Consider the following 9963-nt stretch of genomic DNA (forward strand, 5'->3'; position numbering starts at 1 on the left):
ACACACACACACACACACACACACACACACACACACACACACACACACACACACACACACACACACGTAGCTGTCTGACAAGGGAAACCAAAGGCATCACAGCTTCTGTCAATTATTAATATCATTCAGAATACTGTTAGAGGTCCATTCATTCATTCTTTCACTGCTCCATCTTCTGTCTCTGCATTCAGCACTCTTGTATTAGGAGAAAGGTAAAGCTTGAGCTACATGTACGTCACAAGACATAAAGGAGTTCATTCAATATCAGAATACTGTTGGAGGTCAGGAGGTTGGTGCTCCCAATACATGTGCAAAAAATATCTGTTGTAGTAAAGAGTTCAGGCCACTTGGGGTCACTGTTTCACTCTGTCACAGGCATTAGCAGTTTAATCCACATCCAAGGTTCACGTTAAGGCTGGGCGAGGAATGGCACAGTTCGGGATGAGAGGGAAAGTCTGAAAGCTCGGAGGGTTCCACCCTGGATCCCAGAGAGCTCCTCATCCAATTATATGTCCACCCTCCGTCGTGTCTCGCCCTGGGTTAGTGGTGACACGGCAGGGTCACAACGTGACTTTGCTGAGTCTAAGCGAGAGGCTCGAGCGGTGCTGGGTCCGCGGGAGCGTGGAACTACATCGGCTACGCAGCTGCACGGGCCGGCCTGCCGAGCCCCTCACCCGCAGCAGGAAGTCAAAGTTTGCCGACGTGTTCATGGCGTAAAAAACGTTAGCGTTGTCTGGAATCACCAGTTCTGAAAGAAATTAAGAGCAGGATAAGAACCGGGTAAATTTTACAACCAGTGATACCATCTTCACACCAGTACAGAGGGCAGTGTGGTTCACAAAGCCTGAAAACAGCTAATTAGTGGAAAAAATAAATTAAAATTCTGACGTGCAAATCTTAAAGAATTGAGTTTTTATATAACTACTGCTAGCGAGCAATGTTAGCTTACGGTTAGCTTACTGTTCCCAAAGATTTTAAAGTCGATGTTTTACCTCTCTCCTCCGAGATGACCTGCACCAGCTCGTATCCTTCCTCCGGCTCCACCTCCAGGTTGTGCTTTGCCATTGCTCTAGCGATTACAGCTGGGGTCTTATCCTGATTGGTCAGCTGTTTGTGGGACAGATTAGATTAAGTTAGTTTTAACATAAACTGTGAAAATGTAAATCTTTAGCAGAAGCGTCAGTACTTATTCACCAGTATGCTCTTGTACAGATTTCCGTTGCCGTGTTCCAGACTGACTCTTATGATGCAGGCGTCCTGGGCCTGGGTGTTATAGGCCAGAGTCTGACTCGGGGAAGACAGGGGTGTGAGGGAGATGGAGCGTCGGTGCATACAGGAAGGCCCGGGGAAGGAGGGAGATGTAGGAATCACGGAGACGCTGGCTGTGGAGGAGTTTGTGTCCATAGAGTGGAGTGAAGTGCAGGAGGATGATTCTGATAGCTGGGGGTCACGATGAAAAACAACAATTATTTTCATTTTTCATTAAAGTTATTATTAAGATTCATTATCATCTGACACAACTCCAACATTTACTTCATTTTGCATCTTGTGTGAAAAGAGTTAAATGTAGCTTATACGCTGGCCGGCCACTTGGCTCATTACACCTATTTAACTGTCCAATCACGTGGCAGTAACCCAGCAGATTTAGCCATGCAGACAAAGTCCAGACAACCCGCTGAAGTTCAAACATCAGAACGAGGAAGAGTCATGATTTAAGAGACTTTGACTGTGGCGTGGTATCTGGTGACAGACACACTGCTCTCAATATTTCAGAAATATCTGATCTGCTGGGACTTTCCCACACAACCATCATTACAGCCAAGGTCTGCGGAAGAGCATATCTGAATACACAATAGGTCCGTGCTTGTTGTAGCAGATGGGCTACAGCAGCAGAAGACCACACTTGCGCCAATCCTGTCCGCTAAGAACAGGAGACTGAGGCTACAGTTCATACAGGGTCAGAATTAGGGCGCGAGGGAACGGGAGAGTCACGGATGCAGCAGCTGTGTGATGAACCGCGCATTCATATCAACGCGGAACAAAATCTGAATAATGTTTCCAGCACCGTGTTGAATCTGTGCCATGAAGAACTGCACCAGTTCTGAAGGAAAATGCATACTTAATGAAGTGGCCAGTGAATGCTCAAAAATTAGAACATTTGTTAATTCTCATGTGCAACTTTATATGTGTAAAAATGTTAATCCAATAAAAAAATTTAAATGGAATTGACTCGTATTTAATAAAGTTGTGTACTTTTTTTAGTGCACAGCACTTCCTGCCGGTGGCTTTGTCACCTACCTTGTTTTGCTGGGAGTCGGAGGTGTGAGTCGGGGTGGCGAGTCCCTCGCTGTCCGACGGACTGCCGGAGTCACTGGAGGACACGCTGACCGAATCCATGCTCTCTCCGGAGCTGCCAGTAGGGGGCGAGCGTGGCGTCTCTCTGACTGGAGAACTGGCCGAATTACTGTCTGTTCCAAGAAAAAGCCTAAACAGAAAATGAAGCGAGCTGTTAGATGATAAAACATTAAAAAGTCCCTGCAGTTTCATTTCCTCATTCTACTCTGGACTTCACTTCAAATTTAAAAACAGCACTCGTCTTTATTAGCTTCGAAAAATGTCTCCTTTCTTAATGCACTTACAAGCTGAGCCTCTTCACCATGCTTTTCCGAGGTTTGGTTAAAGTCGGACTGCTGTCACCGAGACCTTCAATCTCACAAGACAAGGCATAGCTGCAAGAAAGAGTATTAACAGTGAACCTTCAAGCGGATGGTGGTTTCAAGAATAGCAGTGAGACAAAAAAAAGCGCTCAGAGAGCAAAACAACATGTAGAACAGATCAGTAGGAACTAAAGAAATGACAAAATCAGCAGGGAGAGACGATAAGAAAAGACAGAACAAAGCTGCTCTGGTGTATTTGTGGGGGAACAATGGATCCAGCAGACCATGACTCATGCACTAATTTGCTTATTATCACATGGATAACGGTGCAATGAAAATAAAAAAGGTATTCAGAGTAGAGTGTACCTTTCCTCCTCGCTGAGCTGAGGCTGGCCCTTAAACCAGCGCAGGAAAGCTGGGTCTGCAGTCAGACAGTAGCTGTTACAGGCCGACTGGAGCAGCTTGATCTGAGCGATCACCTCAAACTCCTGCAGAGGCACAAAGAAGGTTGCTCAGAGTAAACACCACGTGAGTAACTGTAATCACGTCAAAGGAGGCAGACTAAAGACTCACCCTGCGTCTCTTCTCGAAGTTGATCAGACCACCCTGCAGAAGACACAAAGAGCACGCCGTCAGAGCCGAGACATCACGCGCCAGCGACCGCTTACGCAAACAGCGTTCGGCGGACAGCTCCACAAACGCACCGACAAAATTCCTCACGCACTTATGGAAACTTAGGCCCATTTCTGACAGATAGACTTTCAAATGTTCAAACACTCGCACACACGATCAGCAGGTGCTCTTACCTCCACTAGGTCAGGCAGGGCCGTATCCAGCATGGTCAGGTCGGTGAGGAAAGTCCCCAGGTACGGTATCGTTCCCTGCATCGCTCCCTGTGGAGGAACGGTTCGATTATTCCGTGGGATGTTGCAGTAAAGTCACATCTTTATTTACACTTTGTTCTCTGCAGATGGCGATGATAATAACAATGGGAGCGTGGCACGTGGAGTAAGCAGAGCTGTGTGGCTTCACGATCTGCACAGGCTAGCAGTCAGTGTAGAGTACACCGCTTTGTTTGTCGTTTGTTTCTAAAGCTCGTTGTCAGCCGGCATTTGTCTTACCATTTCCTTCTGCAGCTGGAGCCTCTTGTGGGTGCGTTTCTGGTGCTCTTTGGCACAGCTCTCGAGACTGGCAAACTTTGACGTGCCTTCCTGTGGGGCAAACAAAAAAAATGGCTCCAATTCTGGTTCCAACCATGCGGCGAACAAGCAATTTTGGGATTTCGAGTAACAGATGGTTACTAAGCATTCCTAAACTGGATCAGATATGAAATGAACACACTCACCCTCATCAGTAGCTCTCTGCTGGTCAGGTAGTTGTTATGGTCCGAGAAAATGTCGGAGAGCTCCTCGAATGTCTGCACGCTGTCTCTGCAACAAGCGCAGATTCGCGTCAGCTAACGTGATGTGACATGGCAGGAAAACACGCGTGCAAAACACACCGAAGGATCTGCGCGATCTCGTTACTATCAAAACCAGCTGAGATCATCTGCAGAGACGAGAGTTCGGAGGCTTACTTGTGCACGCAGGCCCACACTCTCTTCAGTCTGTACAGAGGGTTGGACTGAAGTGCCGACACAATGGCTCGCAGAGATGAGAAGTTCTTCCGTATTCTGCACTCCTGTTAAAAGACGACCACAAGTCAGATGACATTCTAACTGATTCCAAACGTTCGTGAGCGAGTCTGTCTCTTCGGCCGACCTGCGCGATGTCTATCCAGCGCTGGATGACCCGTGCTCTGACGTGAGGCCTGAGCTGTCTGTGCTTCAGCACTGTGTTGACCACGCAGGCCGCGACAGCATTGAACTGCGTAATGGTGGCACGGATGGTGGGAGCGCTGTGCTTGTTGTCCTTCTTGTCCCTCTGAGACCAGACAGAGCCCAGACAATGATGGGGTACGACCTTTTTGAACAGCACCTAAAGCACCACCAAGAAAAGCCCCCCCCAAAGAGTACGATGTTAGTGAGGCGACGCAGAAGAAACGGGATGTAACCTTTCCCTCCTGTTTCCACATCATTTCCCTCCACTTACCGCATCCATGTAGGTCAGCTGCTCGGCCACCAGGTCGGCGTCAAACGACAGGAAGTCCTCCTGGACCTCAATCTCCGCTTCATCCTCTTCCCCCAGGCTATATGAATGGTTGCTGTGGAAACCAGCTGAAAACAAACAAAACAAACACAGGAAATAAACGACACATCTGAGATAACGCATCGTTTCTCAGCGACGGAGGAAGACATTTTAAAGGAGACCTGCTATGCTTTTTCCCATGAATACAGGAGGCAGTGATGTGAGCCGTTCTCAGCGTAAACACTGAATCCTCGTTAAATATGGTCAAAGTTTACAATACTGACGTCAGCATCATCTGCATGATATCACAGAGAGGCAATACTCATAATATGAACTCCACCCCACCCAAGAAAATAGCGGTACCATCAGTGTCATCCATGCCGGCCTGAGCCTGCAGCTGTTCCAGCAGACCCTCTGCCTTTCTGAGAGCCTCTGAGCCTGGCAGAACCTTGCGCAGGTAGTCCATCACCCTGTGGAGACAGGGGTAGTCTGGAGGCTCCTGGAAGTCTTCGGGACACTGATCGAGCCAGGCACGCAGGATCGAAGCCAAGGTGCTGTGGAGAGAGCCGGGAAACCTTTTAGAGAGGTGGAAATCCAGGTGAGCGGGAACACTGATGCGCACGTCACACTGCAGCTCACTTTCTGATGGCGCCGGTGGTTTCAGAGCCGTGGCATCTGTCAGCGCCTTGCTCGTTTTCTTCCATGCTTCCATATCTGTCACAGAAAATAAGAAGACGACGCGTTTTAAAAATCGCCACAACAAACAGGCAGAGTATTATTTTTCAGTTTCAGGATCGTGTCATTTCAGCCTACTTGTCGAGCAGCTGCTGCAGTACGGTTTGCGTGCACGCGAAGGCTCTGTAGGTGGAGAGGAAGATGGACGTGTAGGTGAGGTCGTTGTCTCCGAACGCCGTGAGCAAAGTCTCCACCAGTCGCTCCAGCGTTCCAGCACGGATACTTCGGATTTTGCAGGTCTCCAGCTGGCTCACCGTGTGGCCGGGAGGCAGGCGATCCCCTTCCGCCTAAACAAGAAACATGCGAATTATGACAAATTTAAGCAAAAACCACCAGAAACCTATTCTACAGCCGTGGGTAAGTCTACCGCAGGGACACAGTGATTCATAACAAATCCACAAATGTTTCTTTAACTTGTCACCCATCTGCCTTATACATTTTTAAACTGTTGCATTTCTGCAGTTGGCTGGTGCTTGTAATGCTTTCACCAATACATTTAAGTAAAGGGTCGAGAGGAACTCTGAAAGAAATGGAAACAAACAACGAGGGCTCGAAACATCAGGGGGATGAAGGAAACAGTACGGTGACCTATATTTAATTTGGATTTCTCCAGATGTGTCCGACTATTGTGTCTACAGGGAAAACAGAACGGGTGGTTGCAAAACAGCAGGGGAGAGAGAGAGAGAAGAGAGAGTAAGGGGTGGCACAAGACCCAGAGAGAGAGAGAGACCTTGGTGAAGTTAGCACGCTACAACAGGAAACGCTCCAATCTGCTTTTAATCACAGCGAAGCCCCTCCTCCACCATCCCTCCAGACAGAGAGGAGGATGGCGGCACAGTCGACTTCTCCCCTCCGATAACAGCACGGAGCACACAAAAAGTCTGATTATTTATCTGTCCGAGGCGATCCACGGCACCGCCACAATGAGCACAACTGCACACACACACACACACACACACACACACACACACGCCTCAAACTGTGCAGACTGGAGCTGCTTTTGTTCTCATACAGCTGACTGTTTATAGTAAATATACTCATCTCATTGGGAGCTCGCTCTTTGTTCTGCACAAAACACCCATGTTGTTTTAATCAGCTCTAATTGGGCTTACACCACTGTCAATACATCCAGGCAGTGTTGGAGGCTCGCAGCAGATATCAGATTCTTCTTTATGCGCCAGCTCTCATCCCTTATGTCAGCCACACAGTTCCAAAGAAGCTAACAAACACAATATCCTGAAGATCCTTTAGCATTTTCTGGGAAAACTCACCAGAGAAACTATGAAACTAAGAGAAACAATGCTCCTAATTGCCCCGTCTGTGCAGTATAATGATGCACTGCATAACATCTTATTACGGATACATAAACAGCTCTGTGGGGGAAACGGCAATGCCTTATATTCACTGAAAAAATGCACAACTGTGGGAAACTGTGTCACACCAGCATTCTGCAAAACAGGGGAACGTGCTGGCTTTGTTGGCAGCTCGGAAAGTCAGGAAATCACATGCTTTGGCTAAACGGTCCAGCTCTGGTGAAGCTGTTCGTTTTCAGCAGGCAGCTCAAAGGTGTTGTCTCCACTGGGAGATTTATAGCTCAAACGTTAAAACAATAGGAGCCTCGGTAGAGCACAATGCCCCGAGAGAAGACAATACAGATTAGGTTTGCCATTTTTAAGGTCAGCAGTCTGAACACAGATAACTGGACTGCTTTAAACAAAAAAAGCCATCTGGACACGATAAAATCTAATCCGGACATTGTTTGCTTTAAAAACATTCACTTTTTTCCCTCTACAGCAGCTGAGAGTGCAGAAAGGAGTCTGAACTTTTAACGTTTGAAGGTTTGGAGCTCAGCTCCTCGTCAGGGCCTACTCACCCCCAGCCATCTCGCTCCCTTGTTGGCCGCCTGCTGAATCTGGACCCTCTTCAGCGTCACGTTGTAGACTGCTCCGTCCTCTACTTCCTCCCCCCAGTCCTGCACTGAGCTCTGAAAGAAGATATCGGTGGAAATATTAGAAAGATCGAGACAGACGCGCTGCAGAGCTGACCAACACAAGTCTAACTTCAGTAGTTTAACAAGAAAGGAAAGTGATTTTTGTGTATGAGAAAAGCAGAGGGAACGGAAAAACGCACACACAAACAACTCCAGTGCTTAAAAAACTAAGAAGAAGAAGTGAAGTGCAGTAAAACATCAAGAATGACCAACTCCCCAACCCCCCATCCCTGCAGCCTGCCAGGCCTCCCTCCCTCCTCCTCTCTGTCTCTACTCCCTCTTTTATTCCCAATCCATCTCTTTCATGATGTCTTGGTGTCTCTGGAGCTGAAGTCAGAGCTGGACAGCTTTACCCGAGCTCACCCAAGTTGTAGATAAGAGCCAGAATGGGCCAAGTCCAGAATAAACACCTCCACAGTAATATTTACATTGCTTCCCCCCCCTCTATGAACATATGAGTTTGTCGGTTTGTCTGCTTCTACAAGTCGGCGGCGCTTGATTACAAATCAGTGTCGCAACCACACCGAGACTAAAAGGATCCACCGAGTCGAAAGCGCTGCGTCTGCTGCTGGTTGTAAATCAATGACGGCAGCAGAGTGCATAAACAAACAGAGGGAGCAGAGAGGAATCAAAACCCCAAACTGCTGCTCAGATATCGCATCCAAACAGAGGCCGAGGCCGGCTCAGACACCAACACATGGAGACGAAAACAGAAGGAGCGGACAGCCATCGAAGGATAGGGTGCCTATAAACAGCACACAGGCAAAATCTCAGCCAAGTCCTCACACAAAGGCAACGGACGCCAAGATTACTCGTCCCCATAAAGTCCACACAGTCGGGCCGCCGGCAAAGAGATCAAGGGCCAAACTCACCATTAGCAAGTTCAATGGTCAGTCCTGGAGACCAGTGGCGCTCAGCCATTACTCGGCAGTGTTTGGATACGAACAGAAACACGTGAGGGGCAGATATTCAAAGAAAGCCAAAAACAAAAAGACGTGATTTTAACCAACTCTGACAGATGAAACCAGCCAACACGCCTGCGTTACTGCAAGTCAGAGGATCTGAAACATGTCTGCACGCCCGTCCCATGCTGCTGTTCTCCATCTTGTCCTATGGTCAGCAACATGTTTCTCTCCCTTTCTCTTTTTTTGGCTGCTGCCCGCTGGCTGGCACAGAGACAGATAAATACATCAGTGTATGAGTCATGCAGTCCACACACTCCCAAAACAATAGCGGGAGGTCCCTGTGCTGGCTGGCCGGGCTGCTGAGTTCACAGTCTGCACACACAGACTGCTTTCTGAAAGCTGGACAGATTTTTTTTTTTAAAAAGCTACACTCTCTTTGTGTATCAAGTTTGCTTTTTGTTGTTGTTTTCCCAATGCAAATGCAAATGAAAGCAGCCAGTAACATAAGTGAATAAGTTATCCAAGCATCCAAAAAACAGAGTTCTCAGAGAGCAAGAGGTGAGCTCTTTACACCGCACAACCTGGGATCCTTCAAAAATCTGCACACAGACGACAAACATTACTCTCTCTCTGCAAATAATTCTAATCTGCACATCAGCCCATCAGCTGGTTGGGAAGAATAACGGAGATAAGGAGAGTGGCGCTGATCTGTTCGCCTGGACCCAGTTGCACGGGCTGTGATGGCCCCGGGGCCTCGCCTGTTGTTCCCCCTCTGCTTTTTGCTGTGGAGCCCAGAAAAAACCCACGAAGAAGTTTGGATCTACAGCATCAGGTGAGGACATTTCTCAGCATTATCCACTGAACCGAACTCCTCCACGTACAGGTTCGAGCTCACCGCGACATCTTTACGCAGCAGTAAAAACAACCGTCACCACCACCCCCGCCCTCTCCCCCTCACTCAGTTATCCGCTACTTTCCCAAGCCTACAAACACTCACCCCCTTTTCCACTCTAACCCCCCCGACCACAAACAACAGACACTGCGAGTCTGCGCTTGGATTTTTACCATCTTAGTTTTCCAGGCGAACTTCATAGTGAGCGCTTCTCTCATGATCTGAAGGCAGCATCAGAGACCGACGTTTCTCCCGCACGTACACAAGAAGATGCGCTCCTTTCAAAATAAACTGCGATCCGCAAACGTTCACTGCGCTCTTTTCCAAACTCCAAGCCCTCCTCTGTCAACAGGCGCTCGACTCTCCGCTGAATGAGCAGACTCCTCCTCCCTGCACTCGCAGCAGCCCCATTTAAACTCCTCCCCCGAGCTCTTTCTCCAACTTCCATCAGACTGACATCAGTTTGCGCACGCACACCAGGCTGGGACTCGAGCGTGCAAAATATTCCACATGCATAAATGTCCTTCCTCCGAAATTCATAAAAACATTGACTCAAAAAACAATAATTACGTGTTTGTAGTATAACCTGGTTATAACCTGTGTTTCATTCATTAATCACCAATAACTCTCATTTGTTTTATAGTCATTTTCATTCATT

General features: G+C 48.0%; 1 protein-coding gene across 3 annotated transcripts in view; it reads right to left on the bottom strand.

Annotated features, from left to right (window-relative positions):
* Window positions 1-17: 17 nt before the first annotated feature.
* Window positions 18-9963, bottom strand: part of rgl1 (ral guanine nucleotide dissociation stimulator-like 1) — a 20138-nt gene continuing 10192 nt past the window's right edge. The window contains exons 1-18 of one of the 3 annotated variants that reach the window (XM_005727059.2): window positions 9479-9695; window positions 7392-7502; window positions 5597-5805; window positions 5423-5497; window positions 5147-5337; window positions 4748-4872; window positions 4418-4633; window positions 4234-4337; window positions 4003-4087; window positions 3779-3868; window positions 3464-3550; window positions 3231-3263; window positions 3024-3145; window positions 2640-2729; window positions 2299-2485; window positions 1195-1440; window positions 993-1107; window positions 18-748 (exon numbers count right to left, since the gene is read on the bottom strand). In XM_005727059.2, the coding sequence (XP_005727116.1) occupies window positions 561-748; window positions 993-1107; window positions 1195-1440; window positions 2299-2485; window positions 2640-2729; window positions 3024-3145; window positions 3231-3263; window positions 3464-3550; window positions 3779-3868; window positions 4003-4087; window positions 4234-4337; window positions 4418-4633; window positions 4748-4872; window positions 5147-5337; window positions 5423-5497; window positions 5597-5805; window positions 7392-7502; window positions 9479-9523 (2319 nt within the window). In that variant the 5' untranslated portion in view covers window positions 9524-9695 and the 3' untranslated portion in view covers window positions 18-560. Of the gene's footprint in view, window positions 749-992; window positions 1108-1194; window positions 1441-2298; window positions 2486-2639; window positions 2730-3023; window positions 3146-3230; window positions 3264-3463; window positions 3551-3778; window positions 3869-4002; window positions 4088-4233; window positions 4338-4417; window positions 4634-4747; window positions 4873-5146; window positions 5338-5422; window positions 5498-5596; window positions 5806-7391; window positions 7503-8380; window positions 8808-9478; window positions 9696-9963 lie in introns of those variants that run through there. The other 2 variants (XM_005727060.2, XM_005727058.2) reach the window with 2 other exon arrangements.

The sequence above is a fragment of the Pundamilia nyererei genome, unplaced genomic scaffold (assembly GCF_000239375.1).
Source record: "Pundamilia nyererei isolate P.nyererei 1_Seehausen unplaced genomic scaffold, PunNye1.0 scaffold00023, whole genome shotgun sequence".
In the NCBI taxonomy this organism is placed as follows: Eukaryota; Metazoa; Chordata; class Actinopteri; order Cichliformes; family Cichlidae; genus Pundamilia; species Pundamilia nyererei.